Source organism: Gordionus sp. m RMFG-2023, chromosome 2 (assembly GCF_954871325.1).
Source record: "Gordionus sp. m RMFG-2023 chromosome 2, tfGorSpeb1-WG-v2, whole genome shotgun sequence".
In the NCBI taxonomy this organism is placed as follows: Eukaryota; Metazoa; Nematomorpha; class Gordioida; order Chordodea; family Parachordodidae; genus Gordionus; species Gordionus sp. m RMFG-2023.
The window spans coordinates 54,504,512-54,530,449 of record NC_088776.1 but is presented as its reverse complement, the minus strand read 5'-3'; the positions used below and the strand labels follow the sequence as shown (position 1 = coordinate 54,530,449).

At 26.1% G+C, this 25,938-nt stretch overlaps 1 protein-coding gene across 1 annotated transcript; it reads left to right on the top strand.

The window, feature by feature from the left end:
* Positions 1-9,812: 9,812 nt before the first annotated feature.
* LOC135923718 (U3 small nucleolar ribonucleoprotein protein IMP3-like) lies at positions 9,813-16,119 on the top strand. The gene is made up of 7 exons (XM_065458626.1): positions 9,813-9,970; positions 10,004-10,111; positions 10,150-10,224; positions 10,269-10,348; positions 14,415-14,466; positions 14,518-14,590; positions 15,857-16,119. The coding sequence occupies exons 1-7, from the start codon at positions 9,834-9,836 to the stop codon at positions 15,878-15,880; spliced, it is 549 nt and encodes a 182-aa protein (XP_065314698.1). The 5' UTR covers positions 9,813-9,833; the 3' UTR covers positions 15,881-16,119.
* Positions 16,120-25,938: the final 9,819 nt, after the last annotated feature.

The window sequence follows — 25,938 nt, the reverse complement described above, 5'->3', positions numbered from 1 at the left end:
TTCAAAAAAACGCCCTCTATAAATATCTCACTGTACCCATCGAGCTCTATTTGTCCATTCGGTACGCGTCCTATTTATGCTACGAAAGGTAAAAAAAACAGTGTAAATCGATTCATAAAATTGTTTATAATAAAATACAAGCTCATGGATCAATACAAAGAAATTGCCGTTACAACAGATGATTTGTTTATTCTACCATCGTCTATTTACAATCTTCAACCTTCAATTATACTATTTACTTTACATACTTTTTTAATTTTAAATATATCATATCCAATTTTTTTTAAAAAAACTTCGTTCAGTTTGATATTCCTTGAGTGAATTATTATCAAATTAAAGACATTAATATTATAAAGTAGTAGAATACGCTGGTTTATTTATAAGTCACTTTGATCAAAGAAATCTAATATGTTATCATATTATATTGTCTTGTCTATTGTAGTATAGATGTAATAAGTTATTAATTTTTTGGGAACACCAATTTAGAGATATTAAAAAATTATTAATATAAAATATCTCTAAATTGTTGTAATCGCCTTTTTTAAATTTGAAATAATTTTCGTCATTTAGCTAAATTTTTTTTAAAAAATAGGAAGGTTTAATGACAAGTTGATACACGCGTTCAACATTCTTAGTTGAATAACATTTTTAAGAATTTTTTTTATAGGAAAACTTTTTATATAATAAGGAATTGACAACTTAAAAAAAAGGAAACAAGAAATGAGTTATCTATGTTTAAAAAAAGAGTATAATATTCAGAGTCGGTTAGTTGGTTACTGTGTAATATTATAATTAGTCTTAGCTCCTACATAATTAAATTTTTCTTTTCATTATAAGAGTTACTCAAGTAAATATTTTACGAGATAAGACTAGTTAGAATATATAAAAAAAAATTAAAAGTGAAAATTAAACACAAAAAAAAAAATATAAAAAATAAAATAAGGCTAAATAAACTCTATGTCACATTTATGTTCCCATTGGAATTGATTAACATAAATATTTTGACTAAAATATTATTTATTTATTTTTCCTTAATGCGCAATTAGCAGAATATTAATTTTTTTTATATATATCATATAGTATTATGCAAGCTGTTCGTAATTTATAAATTATTTGCTTCTAACATAAATTAACTACAATAAAAACTGTAGTCTGATAAATTTACTCCGAATTTTTTCTTTTCTTTTCTTTTCTTTTTTTCTTTTCTTTTCTTTTCTTTTCTTTTCTTTTCTTTTCTTTTCTTTTCTTTTCTTTTCTTTTCTTTTCTTTTCTTTTCTTTTCTTTTCTTTTCTTTTCTTTTCTTTTCTTTTCTTTTCTTTTCTTTTCTTTTCTTTTCTTTTCTTTTCTTTTCTTTTCTTTTCTTTTCTTTTCTTTTCTTTTCTTTTCTTTTCTTTCTTTCTTTCTTTCTTTCTTTCCAATTACATAATTATCCAACCAGACTGGGATTTTAAATGTAAATTGAAAATATGAGAAGGCGAATACATGCTCAAATGATCTATCATGCCATTTTTCAACTGATCATAAAAATTTCAATTTATTATCTCAACAGGTTCTAATTGGTTAAAAATTTATCCCATTAGCCATCCTCGCTTTAAAGTTTAACCCCCTACCAGCCACCGATTGAGCTGGTTATGCCAAGACTTTAAATCTCCATAATTATTATCAACATAGATTAAATTTAAAAATAAATCTTGAGAAGGGGATCTTATAATCGAAATTTTATACAAAAGAGGACCAAACTTCTGCTGTTTTTCTTAGCCGAGATCTCTAATGTATCAAATTTGTAAGATTAAAGAAAAAGTAACAGATAAAACATGGCATCCAGTAATATTACTATAAAATACGGAGTTGAAATTTTTTAAAACAATTATTTTTCGTAGTTTAAGTATTTTTTTGTGAATCACAAATTTACATCATATTTCAAGTGTCACTAATTTCTTTTTAACCTAACTGATCACATTAATTTTTGTTAAATATTTAGCAGCTTAAAATAAAGTCATTTACAAAATGATATTTTATTAACAAAAAAAATATAGTTTAAGAGTATATTAAGTAATCCGAGAACAGAGTCAAGTTAGAATTCTTTACGGCTATTTTATTGTATGATCAAATTTCATGTTTGATATATTGCTTAAATAGCTTTATGTAAACAACCTTTTATGATCTCTTCAATAATATTTTTTTAAAAAAAATTTCCAATATATTAGTAATAAATTAAATATCACATTTTATTAAAATTTCATTAATATTTCGTAATACAAAATGTTTTTTGACAAAAAAAATTCACAGAAACGCCTTCACATTGACACGATGACAATTTTTTTATTTAGGTATGCTGTAATCATAGATAATATTAAATTTGTTTGAATTGAAATACAACGTTTATATCATTACTAGTTCCTTTTAAAAAAAATAAGATATAATAATATTTACATCAATACTAAATCTTTAATATGAAAAAAAAAATTGATATTCAAAGTCTGAAACGAGATGTAAGAATGAATTAACATTCTGACTGACTCAGGCAAAATTTATATCATACTTTTTTTTAAAATAATATTAATTGGATTTTAATTATTATTTAATGTTAATTATTATATAATTTTTTTAAATATTATATTATAAAATTTTCGCTTGACAACTTGATAATTCGATTGACGACAAAAAGGCAAAACATTTTAGATACAAATGAGAGATCAGGGTATGAATTACAGGTATATAATTGCAAGCCAGGCCTGTTCCAAGTAAAATTTCCACCCATTACTCTTAAATAGTTATTGTTTTCAAAATAAATTCGGTTCACCCCAATTTATATTGAAAGCAAACTGTAGTAATTAAAAAATAAACAAATATTTTAAAATAAAAAATAATTAATTTTTATAAATTTAACTATCATTTCATAAAATATAGAAATCCTTAAAAAAAATAATTTCTAAGGTCTTAGACGCGACTTTATTTTTAATTGAAAAATAATCCTAATAATAGAAAATGAATATTGCGTCATAGAGGAATTAATTTCTTAAGTAAAAGTAGACTTAAATTTTATTTTTCTGGAATTTATTGACAAATCATTAATTCTGACATTATAATTTTTAGGAAATTTAATGGCGTATATGTTTAAAAAAGATGCGAAAAAAAAATCACAGGTTCGTCAATGAAACAAATTTTATTTAAACCAAATTTTCCAATTGGCAGAAACCGAATTTACATAGAATTTGAACTAGGACGATTCTCTAGTTGTAAGAAAGAACGTGTAGGGGAGACTGGGGCTAGCAGAATTGATTTTTGCAAAATTGGTCGTGTTTTTTTTAGATATTATAAAGAACAGTAAATAAATCGATTGCTTTATAAATATTTATAAAAATATAATAATATTTTTCAATTTTTTTTTGCAAATGTTAAAATTTTGCCCAACATGTTCCAATAAAGGTGTTAGTCAAACCACTGCAAGGGTCTTATTAAACCATAAGTTTGTTAGGCTATAATGAATTGAAAAACACTCATTATTAACAAAATATTATAAATACATTTGAATTGAAGTTAATTATATATAAATATTGAAACTTAATTTTGGTAAATTTAATGAACATTTTGGACACATAAAATATAGGATCTTAAGGATGATTTCTTAGCATAAATCCAAAATACCTATCATACACATCCATGAAATCTTCTTTCCAAGATTTTGAAAATATTTTTTTCATATATATTGCCATAATTGACGTAATAACTAATCATGAATACTCATAAAACTTTCTCAATAAAAAAAGATAAATACTTTGCTATGAAATTTAATTTACATATAAATGATTATATAACTTAAAAAGAATAAAATTCCTGACATGTAAAAATCGTTTGAATTTTACCTCAAGATTTTATTTCTTAAATAAAATTTTCAATAATTAATTATTTCAAAAGACTTATTTGCTTAAAGTTGCACACTAATAAAAGCTATATTTGAATAAAATTTAAACCTTCTACTTCTAACCTCTTTAATTTTAAAATAAAATTAAGTGGTTTCTCAAGCCTCGGGGTTACTTAATCCCTGTCTCCCCTATATTAAAATAAATATTATTTGTTATTCATACATTTTTTCTATACAAATAAATCTAATACTTGGTAAATTTAAATTGATTGTTTAGAAATAAGACGAACCAAGAACACGGGATAGGAGATTTTTTCTCGTAAACTTTATACTTTTAAAATTTGTTTATGGATACTTGAGGAAATTTGGAGGATAATTTTTATTAGCTTAAAATGACATTTATGAAAAGTCCTGATTGGACTTTTAAGTGAATGAAGGATAATGAAACGCGAATCTTTGAATGATTAGAAGTTTCTGAAATTCCGACTGGAGTTGGATAAAAGATCTTGGATAAGGATTTTCGGATGATTAGAGATTGGGATCTTTTGTTTTGATTAAAAAAATCCTTAGCACAGATCTTTTAATGTTTATAAGGTCCTGAAATTAGAAATTAGGATCATAGGCGCCTATCTTTAGAACTAAAATCTTACGGTGGATTAAAGGTTCACGCTGATTTTCAGATGATTAGAGGATCCTGAGGTCGTACCTTTCTTTTGGTAGGAAGATCCTGAATGCAGATCTTAGATAATCAGTAGGTACTGAAATTAGGATTTTAGTTTAATAAAGGATCCCAAACATGAGTATAGAAAAAGAAATCAGACTTTTGAGTAGATAAAGGATCCCAAAACAATCCTTATATGATTAGAGGGTCCTAAAATTGGAATATTGGCCAATAAAATGATCCTAAATGCAAATTTTTGAATTCAGATGGATATTATGATTAGAAGATCCTTAAAGTAACTTCGATAGGTTAAAGGATCTTAAACACGGAATACTGGATAATTATAGAACATTTGGCTGAATCAAGAGTCCTGAAACTAGATTTTTGAATAATTACAAGATATATAAATTTGACTTTTAGTTAATAAGTGGATTTTGAACATAGATTATCAGATGATTAAAAGGATACTGACATCTGAATTTTATTGATTAAAAACCCTAGAACGCAGATAAAATTCTGAACCTCGTTAATGTTACCATGGTAGAAAGGTATAGGTTAGGATTAGTTTATATTTGAGAATTATTATTTATAAATGTAAAAAACGTCCCTACCACCCCAACGCTATATGTTAGACACAAAATTTCCCCATGCCACTACAACCAATATAAATAAATTAACCTTTAGCAACTGATTGGCCAAGAAAATATATATCTAAATATAAAATAAAAGTATTAAGACAAATAATAGTTTTGGGGGACAAAGATCCCGGGATTAACACATGATATATAAAATCAGGCGACTATTTATACATAATGATTAATAAACTTATAAATATTTTAAAAAATATATTTTACGATAAAAATTAGTAAAAAAATTATTTTCCATATAAAAAATTATTTTCCATATAATAATATATGAATATATTTAAAAATTTTATTTTGTTTCTTAAGGCTGTGTCCTAAATGATAAATAGTAAATTTTTGTAAATGACGGAAAGTGATTTAGAATATTACTTTATTTTTACATTGAGTTTATGTTATTTTTTTCTTCAAAATTAATAAATTAATTTATTTATATTTTTCCACAGGACACAACCTAATAAATTTATTTACGATTAAAGTCTTATTTCCTTGGTCCTGTAAAGAACTGACGTTGAAGTACGTTAAAAATAGTTATGTTTTCTGCCATTGTCAGCACTATATTGCAGGTATTTGGCCATATTAGAATTTTTTCTTGAGCCTTCATAGTTAGGCAGATCTCAATACATGAACTCTCCTGTGGCAGCTAAATTGCTTTCATGGCTTGAAGTTTGGTTTGGATCATTTTTTGAACTTTAATGACTTAATCTAAAGGTCCCTTAATAGTATTTACCAAATCAAAATTGTCTATATCTCTGTATCTCCTTGATACTGTGATTTTGACATCAGACTCTACTATAAATTGTTTGACATTCTTTCCATTTTTTCCAATACCAATTAACTTATTGTGTGCCAGAATTTTAAGAGATGTCTCACTTCTCCACTTTATTTCAACTTCTTCACACATTTATTCTAAAGTCCTTTTGCATGCCTCTGTACAGGCTTACAATAAAACACTCATTTTTGTCCTGCCAGTCACTATTTAGGGATATATCTCTAGGTTTCATCATAAAATTTTTTCCTTCATTTGGATTGATTTTCTTAAATACATGTATCCATACATGACTTTGTTGAACGATGGCCCTAATAGTCTTTATCAATTTTAGCCTATCATTTCACTAGGAACTGCTACCTTTAAAGGAAATTCGGAAACTTTAGGTTCAATGAATGTTGCTTGACGAAAATATATTACAAGATGAAACGCCTTTACTAATATTGTTACTGGAGGAATTGGGATTGACATTATAATTTCTTGTAAACCCTATAGGTGGAATCCTATTAGATGGCCTTACGTCAATGACGAAGCTTGCATAGAAACAAGGAAGTTCCCTTGAAATGTATCCTATAAAATTCTTATATCTTAATATAATCTTTGTAATATGTTAAAAATAGTTAAAAAAAATTAATAAAATTTTTAAAACGTTATAATATTAATATTATTTTGAGAAGTATTACTATTATTTTTAGTACGCAATTACTATTTTTTTTACTATGTTTTTACTATTATATTTACTACGTTAAAAAATATACATGAGGGAAGCAAATTTAATATTGCTCATTTTTTTTAATAAATAAAGAGAAAATCATGCGCATGTATTTTGTAATCATGTGAAAAATAAACATTGAGGAAGCAAATAAAATAATGTTATTTTTTAAATAAATATAAGATAAAAAAATATTTTATATTATTTTTTTTTTCCTAACTTTAAATAACAAAATTTTACTCTTTTTAAAGCAATAATTAATGTTTAATAAGTAATTATATTATTAAAAATATATTAAGATTATCAGAGTTGTATAAAAAGTATCTATCTATATATATATATACTGTTTTAGAGGCATCTGTATCTGTTTATAGATATTTTTTAAGATACATTTTGATATACTTTTATTTAACGTTTCTTATTTAAAAAATAAAAATATTTAAGCGAAATTTATCTTATAAGTAATAAAAATATTAAGACTAATATAATAAAAATATACACATTTTTTTCCCCCATTTATATCTATAAATATCAGTTCAAGATTGTGAGGGATATTTATATCCTTCATAGGCGTAGTCATGGGGGGGGGGAAAGGGGAAATCTCCCCCCCCCCCACCTTTAGAAATTTATCACTCTTTGTGAATATCATTTTAAGCTAATAAAAATACCTCCCTTAATCCTTCCCCTACCCCCAGACCCCTGTATGCATATATCTTAAACAATAATTTGAAAGAAAGAATGTAAAAGTTGATATTTTTTTATAAAACTATTCATCATAATTTATAAATTTTTGGAAAAAAGCATTTATATATAAAAAGGTGAACCAAAAATGTTTTTTAAGAAATGGAATATAACCAAAGATAAGTCTTAAGACAATAGTGAAATGTATTATAATTATAAAATAGATCCATAAAATTACTAAATAATATAATATACATAATTTTTATAAAGTGAGTAATTTTAAATTATTTATCTTAATAAAAGTAAAATATAATTATAAAACTATTGATAAAATAAATTAAATAAAAAAATTAAACCACAATACAAACAGTGGAATATTATATGTCGTAGATTTACAGTATATCTAATTTTATCAATTATCATATGACAATCAAGTAATTTTTACCAATATAGCGAATTATAAATTTTATAGAAAACAATTAAATATTGATAAGGACATCAGAAATTCTTTATATACATTGTTGGATGAATAATATGAAGATTAATTTTTAATATCATATTTTATTTAAATAAATAGATGGCGTTAATTGAATGTAAATTGTGCTATATTTATTATCAAGAGCATTGATTTGTAAAATTTACTAAAATATTAACTGTAATATATTCTCTAACTGTCAAATATGTCTGTAAAAGTTGAATTTTACCTAGTATTTTGTAACTAATTCTATATAATAGAGGAATATAAACTATATGTCTACTTACTTTTTATAAATAAATTTTTAATACTTGTTTGGAATAAATTATTACCATGCTTTTATATTAATGTATAACAAGTTATTTATTATATTTTATATAAACTAATAAAAATATATTTCATATTTGTTCCAGGCAATGACATATAATAATACCTAGACTGACGATTCATTCATTAAAATGCATTTTTAAGCGTCGTTAAAAGCAAATCAGCTGGACCCGCCATTTTGGTAACCTTTATAATAATTATTTTCATGTTAAAAACTAATATTAAATTGATAACTTACTTTCTTATTATCTCGATGATCAGGCAATTCTTTAATAAAGTTTGCATCAGATATAATATAAATATAGGCTCTCGTTTAAAATTTTAATATTTATTACAGTAACCAAGATGGCGTCTCTAGCTGATTTGAATTGATGTACACTTTTAATGAATGAATCGTCAGTCTAGGTATTATTATATGTCATTGGTTCCAGGCGTATTTTTTTTATTAAAATTAACCTCCTATCATGTAAAAATATTTTATGACTATATATAGAGTAAGGTAACCCGGTCGAAGGCCGGGCAAATGCGTGTTGAAGGCCCGCCCCAAATAGGGTCTGGAGGCGAAGCCCCTAGTAATTTTTTAATACCCCCCCCCCTTTAGGAAAATCTTGGCTACGCCTATGTCCTTCAAAGGAATTTATAAATCCAAGCTTAACCATGACGCCCATTAATTATAAACAATACCATTGGTGCCTAAAATTATTTTAAGCATATAAACTTATTTAAAATTTTGTAAAATGCTAACTTTTAATGAATAAATTATAAGTTTAAAAAAATTTTTAATATATTTTTGATTTAGACTGAAAAAAACTTATTAAAAAAATTTAAATCTAAAATTACTTTTATAATTTAGTAATTGATCATTTTATTCAAAAACAAAGACAAATTCTTATTTATATATTTTAATTTTTTATGATTTGATAATAAATAAAAATTAAAAAAATTTTCGATTGCTTATCTAGTAGTAAACTTTACGCTTCGTCACTGCGTAGCGTCATGCTTTGGATGTATTTTAATTTGCATTTTTATGGTTTTTTCTGTATGATAATTCAGTTCTTTTTTGTTTATGATGTTTTTCTATCGAATTAGTTTCATGGTGCTCCATATCCCAACTGATCTCTGCATGTTTTGGTAAAATAGTGAAATCAGCCGGTATCTATATGCATGGTCGTTACTCGTTAGTATCAATTTTTATCGTGATTTTGTATGCAATCGTATATGTCGTTCGTGTTTTGGTCCTGGTTGTTTATATTTATGTTCAAAAAGGATGAGCCTGTTTATATTATAACTATCACAATGACATATATAATACCTAGACTGACGATTCATTCATTAAAATGCATTTTTAAGAAAATCAAATCAGCTGGACCGGCCATTTTGGTAACACATTTAGTAATTATTCTCATGTTAAAAACTAATATTAAATTGATAACTTGCTGTCTTATTATTTCGATGATCCGGTAATTATTTAATAAAGTTTTAGATATAGGAATAAATTAGCCTCTCGTTTATAATTTTAATAATGATTAGTGAAATCAAGATGGCGTCTCCACATGATTTGCATTGATGTACACTTTTAATGAATGAATTGTCAGTCTAGGTATTATATATGTCATTGATGTGTGTCAATATTTTGTGTGATCTATAGAATGACAGGTAATCAATCTCTGATGCAAAATTTTTGTATATTCGCCTTACATTAATGGTTCGAAAATTAAAATATCACGAGAAAAAGTTATTGAAAAAAGTTGATTTTATATCCTGGGAATGTGATAATAATATACATGAATTAAAAATAATGAAAAGATATGGTGTCAGAAGTAGAGAGGATTATACTAAGTAAGCTAAATAGTAATTAATTTTAACTTTCAGATATAATTTATTGTCTCGCGAAATTCGAGATTTAGCCAGAAAATTTAACGACTTAAACGATGATGATCCCTTAAAAATTAATGGGACTGCTCAATTATTAGATAAATTGTAAAGTTTTATTAATTATCATATAACACATAATATAGATATGAAATGGGTTTGATCTCACATAAATCCACATTGGAAGTAGCAAATAAAATTACTGCTTCATCCTTCTGTAGGTATGATATTTTATATTTACCAGATAGTTATTTCAGATACAAAGGAGAAGGCTGCCTTGCATGATGGTTAAAAACAAAATGTCAGAAAGAGTGAAAGTTTCTACCCAATTTATTGAACAAGGACGTAAGCAATATATAATTTTATATATTTAAAAATAAAATACAATTTTGGTATATTTAAGCAAACATCTTTTTTTTTAGTTTTCTCAATTAATAAATACTAGAGGACATCCTAGCTTACTTCTTCCATCTTGCATTTAAAAAATGCAATGTTTCCTCATCAATTATATATATTTATTTACTATATTCTATTTTTAAATGGCTTATTTTAGGGAAGTGAAATCCCAGAATAGAATGGGTCATGAAAGAATATTATTTTAAATAATTTAGGCTGAGTATAAAATGGCAAAAAAATATATACACAGGGTTTTTATTAAAAACTATTCATTTATGATGTATTAGGCCAGCACAAGTCAAATGTTTGATTCATTTTGAATGAGGCATTTTGTGCTGCCTGGCTTATGGCTATTAAATATAAACACTGATATTGACAATATTTTTGATGGAAAATATAAAAATTGATTTATACCATCTTAGTTGCTAATATATAAAATGTTGACAAAATTTTTGAGATGGTAAATATAAAAACTAGGGATGTACCGATATTTTTTATTGGATTTGGGTCAATATTTTGCCCATTTTCAAATATCTATTATCTGTCAATTTTATAAAATTTTCCGATTCAATCCAATATAAAATGGCGTCTTCAACAAAAAATAAAATGTTATAAAATTTTTAAGAAAAGTTATATCTAAAATCATTTATATTGATAATTTTTTTAATAATAAAAAATTAATAAACATTCTTCCATATTGTTATTTTTTGCACATTTTGTCTATAAAAGAGCAATAATCTCTTCAAAATCTGTTTTTAATGAAGCTGGTGATATTGACAGTTACCATCGCCTCAGGCTGACCTCTGATAAATTGGAAATTTTGCTATTTCTAAAAAGAAATCTTCAATATATTAATGTTAAATATTATTTAAAATATTTATATCAAATTTCATAATATGTTTGTTTATTACTTATTATGTATATAGATGTTATTACTTATTATATAAAAGTGATTTAACAATAAAAATATTTAATATACTTTTAGAATTGCAATTTAATTTATACTATAACTGATCATTATAATATATTTTAATAACATAAGTTAAGGTATAGTTAAATTATAGATTATACTAATAAAAAGTATATTAAAAATTAAAACTATTGATATCTTTACAAAATACAAAATTAGATATGATATCGGATCAGTAATTGGCCGATATCAATTTAATATCAGATTAGCTTCCAAAAAGTGGTATCGGTACACCCCTAATAAAAACTGATATATACCAATTATTGAAGTATGCAAATATTAAAAATGCCAACTTTCAAAGTGGTTAAATATAAAAATATAATATAAATACATTAATATTTCATTATTCAAATCTTCAATAGCTTCTTAATGTTATCTTAGAATAATAAAGTGCATCATGGTTTAAAAAATAGACAGCTGATATTATACTAATAAAAATATATTTATAATTTAAAAAATTTATATGTCCTATTTTCTACAAATAAAGATGTAGAAATTTTTTCATCTGATAGATAATTCTCAGAAAGTGTATACAACATCCAGTTTACCTTAGAATACTATTATCAGAAAATCTATTTTATACATTTGAATTTGAAAAATGGAACAAAAAAAAATATCTTTCATAGTGATTCAATTCAAACATAGTTAGAACTTAGAAGCCACTTTTTATTTAAGGTATATAATATTATAATTTCTGACTTTATTATAAATAAAGAAATTAGAATTTAAAAATTAATATTATATTTGTATAAAATTATATAATAAATTTAATATATTGATAAAATTCCTGGAAATAATTATCAGGGTAGCTGTTATGTTATCTCTTAAATTTTAATATAATGAACAAGAATAAATAATATAGAATAAATTGTGGGTGATTGTATTGAATAACTACGGAAGATTGAAGGTTAAGAATATATCATCAATTGTAGAATGTGGAATCCGTGAAGATTAGGAATATTAATAATTAAGTTCTTTATTTTCAACTAAGATCAAATAAAAACAAAAAGGTGGAAGTAATCATGATCATTTAAGTATATATACAAAATTAACATCAATTTAATATTCAAATAAAATCATTGTATAACTTTTCAAAACATCAATTTAATATTAAAGCCTTAAGACTTCTACAATACAAAATCCATTAATAAATATTGTTACTTGTATTTAACATAATATATATTTAAAATATTAATTTCATACATAAATAATATAATTTGTAAGAACTTCATTATTAACCCTATTAAAATATATCTTCTCACTTTAAGAAAAAATGATATAAAATCAGGTAACGAGTTTAATTTAAATTATTTTATTCAATAAAAATATTCATTTCATATGCAATTATTATCTAAATAAAGACATATTTAATGACATTCTTATCTTATCTTATCTAGCACGTTGGTCATAGACCTGCCCAAAATGAGCGAACGGGAATTTTATGAAGGCCCACCCTTCATAAAATTATGCCGATTTTTTTTCTCAAGGATACCAACAAACCTTGTACCCAGTTTTAGTTTAACTAAATGAGTGGAATTTACCCATTCCGATATTGTAATTGTAATTTATAAATTAATAATATAAAGACATATATTTCTTATTTGTTTTTTAATCTTGAATAGTTATATTCATGATAAGGAATGAGTTAAGTATTTGAATCCATAGACATCAAAATTCCATTTCATTTGTTAGGTTATATTCTTCCAAAAGATGAACCGGAAAATTTTCGCCATTTGGGATGGATAGATGAATGGAAATACATTTTAATTAAAATATAAAATGTGAATAAAAATATACTCAACAACAATTATAAAACCAATAAATTTTACAAGGTTTTTTAAAATATTTTTTGACATTTGAAGTGGAACCAACAATGCATAATCATCTAAAGAAAGTAACATTTCTGACAAATCCAGGACTCTGCCTTTATATGTCTTTTAAATTTTGAACTTGCACCCATGCATCACTTGTTACGTATGATTTTATTATTTCAAAATCCACTTCATCATTTTTTAGATATTGCATATCACTTGTAATGGTAAGAATGCCATCAATATCATCCATTACATTATTATAAATTTTATTTATCCTTTGTAATCCATTTAGCATTGTGTTCTTTGGATAATGTTGTAAAATAGCTTTCCTGAGAAAAATAAATATAGAAATAATATTATCCAAATTTTTGAGCTGTGTATCACCTAATTTTATATATTTGAATATTGATTAAATCTTTAAATATTAATATCAGTAACTTGCAGTTATTCTTATTTATTGATTTTGGAAATTTATAAACTCCATTTGAGAATTATTTAAATTTGTTTTTCTGGTTAAAATAATAACATAAATTTTATTATGATAGATAAATACCTTTTACTATGTCATAGCAAATAGGTATACTTTTAATACTAATATTATATCTGTCTCTTTATTAAAATTATAATTATCCTTCCCTTTTAGTTAATCTAATATAATTTTATTATATGAAATGTTTTATTAAGATAAATGGCATTATATTTACATGCGACGTTTAATTCTATGGATAATTTTAAAAAATTAGCAGCCATATATGATAAAGAAAATTTAATAAATTTCATTTATAAACCAGAATTGATGAGACCTCCATGTAGCAGTGCTAAGGAAACTAAAGGGTATTTTATGGGTGCAAATATTCATTAAAAAAGAGGCCAAGATCATCAAGAATAAAAAGGATATCCCAACTCATTATTTTCCTCATGTATTTGTTTGCCCCCTTATCCTCTTAATTAATTTATAACCTCCATCAATATATGCTTGAAGGCTTGTTTGTTAGCCAATAGATTGTGGATATCTCTCAATATTACCAAAATTTTGACTGTTCTGTTTAGGTGCAATAGATAATCAAGATCATTACCTGTTTAATGGTTTAGGGTTGGTTTGGATCCTAGAATGCACCCCACCAAGGAAGTAAGCTTAGGGTGCCTTTAAATTTAATCTTATGTAATTTATCTTATATATTAACTATATAACCACTTAATAAATTAATTTCTTTATCTAAATTATGGATAGATGTTAGAATTGGAACAGAGCTCATTTTGGACCCTGCATATTTTGTTACAAGGTAAAAAAAAGTACATGTTTAAATATTATTATAATTAATATATTGATATAGGAGTATGGAAGATTATGTAACATGGGTGGATTCCTCTAAGATAAAACAACACATTTTAGAGTACAATGATATGGTTAGTTATCTATTTAAAATATGTTTAAAGCTAAATATCCTTTTTAAAAATTATGACTGATTATTTTTCAGATGATAAAAAGTTATTCTAAAGAATTGAATAATTTACTTTTCATAATTAAACCAATCGAATAAGAATATTTTTTATGATTTTGGAGCAGGATTTTTTACAATCGAATGTCCTTGCTGACATCAATCTCTTTAGGTGGTTTTTACACCCTGTCAAGGAGACGGTGATCATATTCTAGACCCAGACCACAGAGAACATTTTAAAGTTCCATTAGCCGCAAGTCTAATATGACGTGAATAGAAGAATAAGAATGTTTTACAATATTATTGTTCTTACAAATACGAATAGTAAAATATACAATTCGTTCATAAGAATCGAATACAAATAATTCATTTCGATTCGGTATTTTTTTGGATAGGCTTAGTTCATAATCGTACAAACAAATTTCTATTTTTGCTATAACATTTTTTTCAAATTAAATAACTTTTAACAACTAGGGGAAGGGGAGTAGTTTGCCCTCAAATCTTGATATATCTTTACCCTAAGAATAATTTCTGGTGTTTATAGTAGGTTCTTTATTAATTTCAAAAATTTATAATTGTGATTAACCCTGAATTCACAGTTAGCGCGAATTCGCAGCGAAATGGATACTTTTCTAAAAAATATATAATAACGGTTTCACTTTTTAATTATAATTAATTAATTCTTTACTTATAAAACAGAGATTCTTAAAAAATCATCTAAATATATTATGTGGAATAAAATACCAACCCCCCCCCCCCCGGTCTTGTTTAAAAGCTAATGAGAGTGTAAATCATATTTTCTTGAAATGAACAAAAAAAATTTTAAATGGAAAATAAGGCTAATAAGAAAATTTGAGTAGAAACGAGTGGGCTGGGTATTCGAAAATTTACGAATACAGTTAGGGTTGATCTTTATATTAAAAGTGGACGTTATTGCATTTAAAATAATTACTCTACAAATTGTTGCAAATGGTAAACTTTAAATTTTTAATATCTCGCCCAATTTCCTGATTTTTTGTCCTAAAATAATACATGTTTCAAATAGTGTTTAAGGCTTACAAATTGAGCAGGAGCGTTTAGCTTTGCGTTTTTCTAAAAAAACGCTTCTGAACGTTGTAATGTATTATTTGAAATTTGAGGGAAAACGCTTCACTTCGTGCACTATAAGTTTTTTTTCTTCCATATCTTTATACACGTATTATATATATTAAAAATTATTTTATGCTTTATTTAGAAAGATGATTTTGAAGGCGTATGAAGAAGCTGTTATAATTCCTTTTATTGTACATTACACACAATATGGATACTATATATAATCATGTTAGATTTAATAAACGAGCCACGGTTACCAATAAATTTTTATCGACATTCATTCACGATGACAATGGTATAAATGCATAGTGTTATGTAAGCCAGTCGCGTCTTTAGGGAAATCAATTTGAACAATCTAAAAGAATTTTTTTTTAGAACGTCTAAATGATAAGATATAAAGATTTAACAGCGTCAATGATTTAAAAAACTTTAAAATAATTATTACAAAAGAGTTTTTTTTATAGTTATAGTGAGAAACACTAAAAAAAATTATTCAAATTAAACAAGGGCAAATTTTTGAATACTTTGTAACCACGTATGTTTTTTCACTTGTTTGTAAAAGTTTTCATTTATTAAAGAGATCCCAGGTTATTAAATTTAATGTTTCATTTTTTTGTGACGAAAATGTCCAAAAATATTTTTGTAGATTTTATTAATTATGGTCCTTTATTTTACCTCTGAATTTATCAATGTAATTTGTTTTTATTTAAAACTCGAATTTTTGCTTTTTACTGCATTTGACCAATACTTGCATGATATCCAGATTTCCGTTATATAGGTATTCCTTTGAACTTCAATTAGAAGTCCAGTTACTTTGCCAATCTCCTGCCTGAACGCCAGAATTGTTCAGATCTCTTCATCAATACACTTATTTATTTGGAATTCAGTTAAAATGAAGAGAAGTTATAAATTCAATGGAATTTGAAAACTAGGTTACTATAAATTAAATACATTTAAAAACGCTACAAGAAAAAAAGTTTTTTTTTTAAAATGAGTCATAATTTTATCTTAAATTAATGATTGGGTCAAGTTAAACTTGATCGATTAGAATGGTTTCATGTCACAACTGTGTTACATTGATTTGATTATGCCCTATTTGGCTGGCTATGGAGGACTAGCAAAAATATATTAGGAAATCACATTTATTATATAAATTCGTTTAGTTTGAACATATTAAGTAAATAGCATTTTAATTAATAAATACTTGGTTAATTTTAGGTCAAATACATTAGAATCTGTCCAACTGGCGAGTCTGCTCATTGGCACACAAGCCTGATTCATAGACATAATCACTTAATTTTTTTTTTACAATTTAAAATATCATAGCATACAAAGTAAATTCAATATTTTACTCCCTTGTCACGTAGAGTTGTTAAGGAGCGCCGCTACATTTTTTCAAAAACACTTGGAGCGCACCCCTCCTTTTTAAAAATGAGAAGTGGGAGGTAGCTCCTTTTAGGAAATTTAATGTATAAATTAAATTATTTTTTAAATATTAATAATATTTGTTAATAAAAATGAAATTTTATTTAAATTTATCCATTATTAAATGTTTAGCCGAGTTTTATATTGGTTTTTCATCTAATCATTTTAAATATTATATACATCAATTTTCTTTTTTATATTGAAAATTTTTTGGAAAATCTTTTAAGTCATACTAATATTCATTTTATATAATAAAAATTAGTTTTCGATATTATGGATTTCGAGATAGATGAGAAATAGAATTTTCATTTCCATCATACAAAAAATATTTTTAACTTCTAAAAGATATTGATCCAAATGATCAAACAAATTTAAGGGCAAAATGCCTTATAAAACTATTTAATTTTCAAAGGTAAGCAGCTTCAATCTAAAAAGCATCTAAAAGTAAAAAATCTTTCTTTTAAATACAAAAATGATTTGTGGAAGATTTTTTCTGGATTCCATGAAATTGTTTATCAGGAAGATAATATATTGGACAAATATTTTTTAAATAATGATAACAAAATTACTATTTTTGATAAATTCCCTGAATTAAAAAATATCTTATAAAATACAATACCCCGCTTCCCTCTAGTACTCCTGTGGAGCGCCTATTTAGTATTGCAAAAGAGGTCTTAAAAGAGGCGTGGATGTTAGCTCCGTGAAGTTGGACGAACGATTGGAAGCACTAACGATGAATCATATGTCATTTTTTAGTGCTTCAATCCGTATAGTAGCCGAATTTAAGGAAAAAAAGTTATAGGCAAATATAAAAATTTGTGCCAACTTCACGCTTAAAAGTCGATTGGAAGCACTAACGATGAAACTTATATCATTCTTTAGTGCTTCGTTAGTAGAGGTTAGTGCTTCAATCCATTTTGTAGCCGAATTTATGAATAAAAAGTTATTCACGAAAAAAATAAAAATAAACAAATATTGGCGACGTGCCAAAACAAAAACTAGAGTAGTACTTAACATCTGGTTTTCGCCATTATTTAGTGCTTAATTAATGTATTTAAATTCCATTATAATTTACCTAACCGCCTTATAAAAAAAAGTTATAAGGTAAATAAAAATTATGACGTCACGATTTAAGCGTGAAGTTGGCCGAACTTTTGGAAGCACTAACGATGAAACTTATATCATTCTTTAGTGCTTCGTTAGTAGAGGTTAGTGCTTCAATCAGTTCCGTAGCCGAATTAAAGAATAAAAAGTTATTCACGAAAAAAACAAAAATAAACAAATAATGGCGACGTGCCAAAACAAAAACTATAGGAGTACTAAACATCCGGTTTTCGCCATTATTTAGGGCTTAATTAGTGTATTTAAATTCTAATTTATTTTATTAACCGTCATATGAAAAAATTGTAACACGCTAAAGAAATTTTTAGAGGTCAAATTACGGCTGGAAAATTATGAAAGCACTAACGATAAAACTTATATCATTCTTTAGTGCTTCGTTAGTAGAGGTTAGTGCTTCAATCAGTTCCGTAGCCGAATTTAAGAATAAAAAGTTATTAGCAAAATAAAAACTATGACGTCACGATTTAGGCGTGAAGTTGGCCGAACTTTTGGAAGCACTAACGATGAAACTTATATCATTCTTTAGTGCTTCTTTAGTAGAGGTTAGTGCTTCAATCAGTTCCGTAGCCGAATTAAAGAATAAAAAGTTATTCACGAAAAAACAAAAATAAACAAATAATGGCGACGTGCCAAAACAAAAACTATAATAGTACTAAACATCCGGTTTTCGCCATTATTTATTCTTAATTAGTATTTTTAAATTCTGTAATTTATTTTGTTAACCGTCATATAAAAATATTGTAACACGCAAAAGAAATTTTTAGAGGTCAAATTTCGGCTAGAAAATTATGAAAGCACTAACGATGAAACTTATATCATTCTTTAGTGCTTCGTTAGTAGAGGTTAGTGCTTCAATCAGTTCCGTAGCCGAATTTAAGAATAAAAAGTTATTCACGAAAAAAACAAAAATAAACAAATAATGTCGACCAAAACAAAAACTATAGGAGTACTAAACATCCGGTTTTCCCCATTATTTAGTGCTTAATTAGTGTATTTAAATTCCGTTATTAATTTGCTTAACCACCTTATAAAAAAAGTTATAAGCTAAATAAAAACTATGACGTCACTATTTAGGCGTGAAGTTGGCCGAACTTTTGGAAGCACTAACGATGAAACTTATATCATTCTTTAGTGCTTCGTTAGTAAAGGTTAGTGCTTCAATCAGTTCCGTAGCCGAATTTAAGAATAAAAAGTTATTCACGAAAAAAACAAAAATAAACAAATAATGGCTACGTGCCAAAAAAAAAACTATAATAGTACTAAATATCCGGTTTTCGCCATTATTTAGTGCATAATTAGTATTTTTAAATTCTGTAATTTATTTTGTTAACCGTCATATGAAAATATTGTATGTAACACGCAAAAGAAATTTTTAGAGGTCAAATTTCGGCTAGAAAATTATGAAAGCACTAACGATGAAACATATATCATTCTTTACTGCTTCGTTAGTAGAGGTTAGTGCTTCAATCAGTTTTGTAGCCGAATTTAAAAATCAAAAGTTATTTGCGAAAAAAAGAAGTAATGGCAACCTTCCAAAACAAAAACTATAGGAGTACTAAACATCCGGTTTTCGCCATTATTTAGTGCTTAATTAGTATATTTAAATTCCGCAATTTATTTTGTTAACCGTCATATGAAAAAATTGTAACACGCTAAAGAAATTTTTAGAGGTCAAATTTCGGCTGGAAAATTATGAAAGCACTAACGATGAAACTTATATCATTCTTTAGTGCTTCGTTAGTAGAGGTTAGTGCTTCAATCAGTTCCGTAGCCGAATTAAAGAATAAAAAGTTATTCACGAAAAAAACAAAAATAAACAAATAATGGCGACGTGCCAAAACAAAAACTATATAAGTACTAAACATCCGGTTTTCGCCATTATTTAGTGCTTATTTAGTATATTTAAATTCCGTAATTTATTTTAGTAACCGTCATATGAAAAAATTGTCACACGCTAAAGAAATTTTTAGAGGTCAAATTTCGGCTAGAAAATTATGAAAGCACTAACGATGAAACTTATACATTTAGATCTCATTATTATCAATATAATTATGCAGAAATTCTGATAGTTACCTGATTCATTATAGCATATCAATAATTCAAATTTTCTGACACCTCTTTAGAATCTTAAGAAATCAAATTGATTATGTTTCTATAGATAGATATGATTAATTGTATTCAAACTCTTCTCTAGAAATTATCAAAACAACTAAAGGAGTTATTAATAAAAATGCAAGTCCAACTCCACTTAGTGGTCGAAAATATAATCCTCAAGCGTTATATCTTTTTATTGGAAAACTGTTACTCGATAATATAAATAGATTGTAGAATAAGAGAGTTATATTTTTATTCGAATATTATAACTAAAATATTGATGGAAGAATAAAGAAGGAAAAAATTATAAAAAATGTATGATATAATTTTCAACGAATAAAGCAGCAATTAGCGAAAATAAGCTTATAAGCAATAAAACATTCTATATAACAAATACGAATATAATAGGAATATAGTTTAAAAAATCTTTATGGCATAGCTATAAATAATATTTAATTTTTTAATACATATAATGCAATATAATTTTATTTGAATTGTATAGGATAATTTTCAATTCACAATTTCTGTTGTCACAAATGTAATAATTTATTTAGGGGTCGTGTAAAATCATTTGATTTGATAAGCTACTCCCAAGATAAAAACATTCTTCAATCCTAAAAACATATATATTATTTATTTGATATTTTAAGTGAATTGAAAATTATCCTATACAATTCAAATAAAATTATATTGCATTATTTGTATTAAAAAATTAAATATTATTTATAACTATGCCATAAAGGTTTTTCCTTTAGCGTTTTACAATTTTTTCATATGACGGTTAACAAAATAAATTACAGAATTTAAAAATACTAATTAAGCACTAAATAATGGGGAAAACCGGATGTTTAGTACTATTATTGTTTTTGTTTTGGAACGTCGCCATTATTTGTTTATTTTTGTTTTTTCGTGAATAACTTTTTATTCTTTAATTCGGCTACGGAACTGATTGAAGCACTAACCTCTACTAACGAAGCACTAAAGAATGATATAAGTTTCATCGTTAGTGCTTTCATAATTTTCAGCCGAAATTTGACCTCTAAAAATTTCTTTTGCGTGTTACAATATTTTCATATGACGGTTAACAAAATAAATTACAGAATTTAAAAATACTAATTAAGCACTAAATAATGGCGAAAACCGGATGTTTAGTACTATTATAGTTTTTGTTTTGGCACGTCGCCATTATTTCTTTTTTTCGCAAATAACTTTTGATTTTTAAATTCGGCTACAAAACTGATTAAAGCACTAACCTCTACTAACGAAGCACTAAAGAATGATATAAGTTTCATCGTTAGTGCTTTCATAATTTTCCAGCCGAAATTTGACCTCTAAAAATTTCTTTAGCATTTCACAATTTTTCCATGTGACAGTTAAGTAAATTAATAACGGAATTTAAATACACAAATTAAGCACTAAATAATGGCGAAAACCGGATGTTTAGTACTTCTATAGTTTTTGTTTTGGCACGTCGCCATATTTTTGTTTTTTCGTGAATAACTTTTTATTCTTAAATTCGGCTACAAAACTGATTAAAGCACTAACCTCTACTAACGAAGCACTAAAGAATGATATAAGTTTCATCGTTAGTGCTTTCATAATTTTCCAGCCGAAATTTGACCTCTAAAAATTTGTTTAGCGTGTTACAATTTTTTCATATGACGGTTAACAAAATAAATTACGGAATTTAAATATACTAATTAAGCACGAAATAATGGCGAAAACCGGATGTTTAGTACTCCTTAGTTTTTGTTTTGGCACGTCGCCATTATTTGTTTATTTTTGTTCTTTTCGTGAATAACTTTTTATTCTTTAATTCGGCTACGGAACTGATTGAAGCACTAACCTCTACTAACGAAGCACTAAAGAATGATATAAGTTTCATCGTTAGTGCTTCCAAAAGTTCGGCCAACTTCACGCCTAAATCGTGACGTCATAGTTTTTATTTTGCTAATAACTTTTTATTCTTAAATTCGGCTACGGAACTGATTGAAGCACTAACCTCTACTAACGAAGCACTAAAGAATGATATAAGTTTCATCGTTAGTGCTTTCATAATTTTCCAGCTGAAATTTGACCTTTAAAAATTTCTTTAGCGTGTTACAATTTTTTCATATGACGGTTAACAAAATAAATTACGGAATTTAAATACACTAATTAAGCACTAAATAATGGCGAAAACCGGATGTTTAGTACTCCTATAGTTTTTGTTTTGGCACGTCGCCATTATTTGTTTTTTCGTGAATAACTTTTATTCTTAAATTCGCCTACGGAACTGATTGAAGCACTAACCTTTACTAACGAAGCACGATAGAATGATATAAGTTTCATCGTTAGTGCTTCCAAAAGTTCGGCCAACTTCACGCATAAATCGTGACGTCATAATTTTTATTTACCTTATAACTTTTTTTATAAGGCGGTTAAGTAAATTAATAATGGAATTTAAATACATTAATTAAGCACTAAATAATGGCGAAAACCGGATGTTAAGTACTACTCTAGTTTTTGTTTTGGCACGTCGCCAATATTTGTTTATTTTTGTTTTTTTCGTGAATAACTTTTTATTCATAAATTCGGCTACAAAATGGATTGAAGCACTAACCTCTACTAACGAAGCACTAAAATGATATAAGTTTCATCGTTAGTGCTTCCAATCGACTTTTAAGCATAAAGTTGGCACAAATTTTTATTTTTGCCTCTTTTTTTCCTTAAATTCGGCTACTATACGGATTGAAGCACTAACGAAGCACTAAAAAATGACATATGATTCATCGTTAGTGCTTCCAATCGTTCGGCCAACTTCACGGAGCTGTGGATGTTTGTTAGATTCTAATTTAGAAAATTTATTACTTTTAAATGCTAATAAAAGGTTATAAATATTTTGATTTTTATCAAATTTTTCACAATTATTTCAAAAAGGTAAAGTAAATTAATCAATTTTCAATATAAAAATTTTATTTGCTCTACTTTGGTATAAAATTATTGGTCATCTTTTACTCAACAAACCAGCGTCTACATGACAGTATATTCACTGGATGCAAATCCCCCTCAAAAATATATATCTACCCCCCTAAAAATACCAAAAGGTTATCCATAGATAATTTAAAAATGTAAAGGGAAATTTTCTAGATTATTATAGTCTACCCCCCAACATTCCTTCCCCTTTATAGATATTAGGATGCAAACTGTTCCTACCCCCCCCCCCCCGCTCATGTAGACTGCAACAAACAATCAAAAAATGTTTAATCAAATTCAAAGTAAAATGTTTTGATAAGTCAATAGCAACTATAAAGATTATTTTTTTAAGGTGATTTAGATCTATTTCAATTGATGATTTAAATTGCTATAAGGATGAATGATAAATCAATGTAATAACTAAATTGATAGAAAGAGAATAAAGGTTTTTATGAGAACAGAAGATTAATCATTTTTATTTCAAAAAAGCTGAGAGACCTATTAAATGAATAAAATATAAAAGTCCAATTATATATAAAAATCAGTGGTCTGCAATACAATCAGCGTCTACATGAGCGGGAGGGGTAGGAACAGTTTGCATCCCATTTTTTTTTGGGGGGGGGGGGTAGGGGGTAGGCTGCTTTAATGGGGGTAAGATAAATTTTTTGAGGGGTTATGTATTAAATTTTGAGATGAAATAGGACAAAATTTATTGCTGTAAAAATTAATACTTTATCATAGAAATATTATAATACAATTCATCGACCAAATATATATTGCAAACAATCATACACATTGTTTTCCAAAAAAACTCATTTAAAAGGTTTAGAAATTTTAGCAAATTGTAAATAATGAAGGTTTTAATTGCATTTATTATCTAAAAAATAAATTCTCTATATTCACAAAATATCGATAGTTGGTAGTAGAGATAGATTAATTTAAGTAATCCTTTATAAATTCTCTGAAAAGAGTATCAATAAATTAAAAAGGTAAAAAAAAAATAGGAAAACACCGCCGCCGAAGGTGGTGTAATTTTTTTTAGGGGGGTAGGTAAAAGTTTTTGAAGGGGTTTGCATCCAGTGAAAATCCTGTCATGTAGGCGCTGAATACAATTATGATTTAAATTACTTTGATAGTCTCAGGCGCAGAAGATGTTCTTGTGATACACAAATTTAGTGGCAACATGCCAATGAGATTTAATGAAGATTATAAGAAAGCATATCACATTTACATATTAAACAACTCTAGACATATTATCGAAATCTCGAGGCTTAGACAATATTTCTGGCTAAGAGTTAGCCGTTTTAAAAAATCGGCTCAAAAGGAGCCGTTTAACAACATTATTTTTATATTAGTGAATAAAATAAACTTAAAAACGATAATAGGAGTATATTTTTCCATAGTCGCGTTTACTAGAGGATGTATATTTTCTAAATCATTTTTTTTTAAAACTTATCGATTTATTTTCCTTAACATTTGAAGCTATTTACATTTTTTAAAATGATTTATAATATTATCTAAAATATTATTACGCGAGCCAGGAATTCGTTAATAGATGCCCAAACATTTTTTGCAATCCAAATCTCCCAGGCTTGCTTAATATTTTTTGGTTTTAAAATATTAGGTTTTTAAAAAAATCGAACCGTTTAACAACACTACTCAAAATGCACGCGGGAAGTAACGTAATTTTTGTAAAATGTTTTTGCTATTCTCCAACTCTGATTACAGATCACATATGTAGAAAAGTGTATATTTATAAATGAAATCATTTATACTTTATTTTTATTGTATTTTTAGATTTTATATCAAACGTTATTTTAGAAAAAAAAATAATAAACAGAGAAAGCGACTTGTTTCTTGAAAAATTTTTAAAATAAATTTATTTGACAAAATATAATGATATCATGTTTAAAATTTTAAGCCCAACCAAGATCCGCTCAAAATTTTTAAAAAATTTATCCTAACCCAGCCCGAACCGAAATTATTTTTAAGAATAGACCGGCCGGGCCGTGATTTCCAGATATCTTCTAATTTTAACTAAATTGTGGCTCCGTGGCCACACAAATGACATAATATATACCTAGACCGATAAGTCATTTATTAAAATGCATTTTTGAAAAGTTATTGAATGCAAATCAGCTGGTAAAACGCCGTGTTGCTTCCCATGTAAATATATTTGCATGGGAAGGAAACTATGTTGTCACCAGCTTTTCTATTGATAAGTATATAAATGAATGATCAAACTTGGTAGAAAAATATCATTGATTCCATATATAAACAATAATTTTTTGGTTCACTTATCACATTATTATTTTCTCTACACGCACAAATAATGATAAAGACATCTCGTTTTCTCGCATTCTTAAGCTTCAAATATCCCCGAACCATAATATTTTGTTGAAAATATTCAAACTATTTTATTTAATATTATTTATAATGTAATTCAATTTTTTTGGTCATTATATATATAGCGCCCCTAAAGAAATAATAATATATTTGTAAAGATAAAATAAATTTGGTTAAGAACCCCCTTTTTAAAAAAAAATTTCTTTATATCACAATTAATTTTTTCAATAAAAAAAATAACAGCAATTTACATTATGTTATTAAATTATAGGTTACAAAATA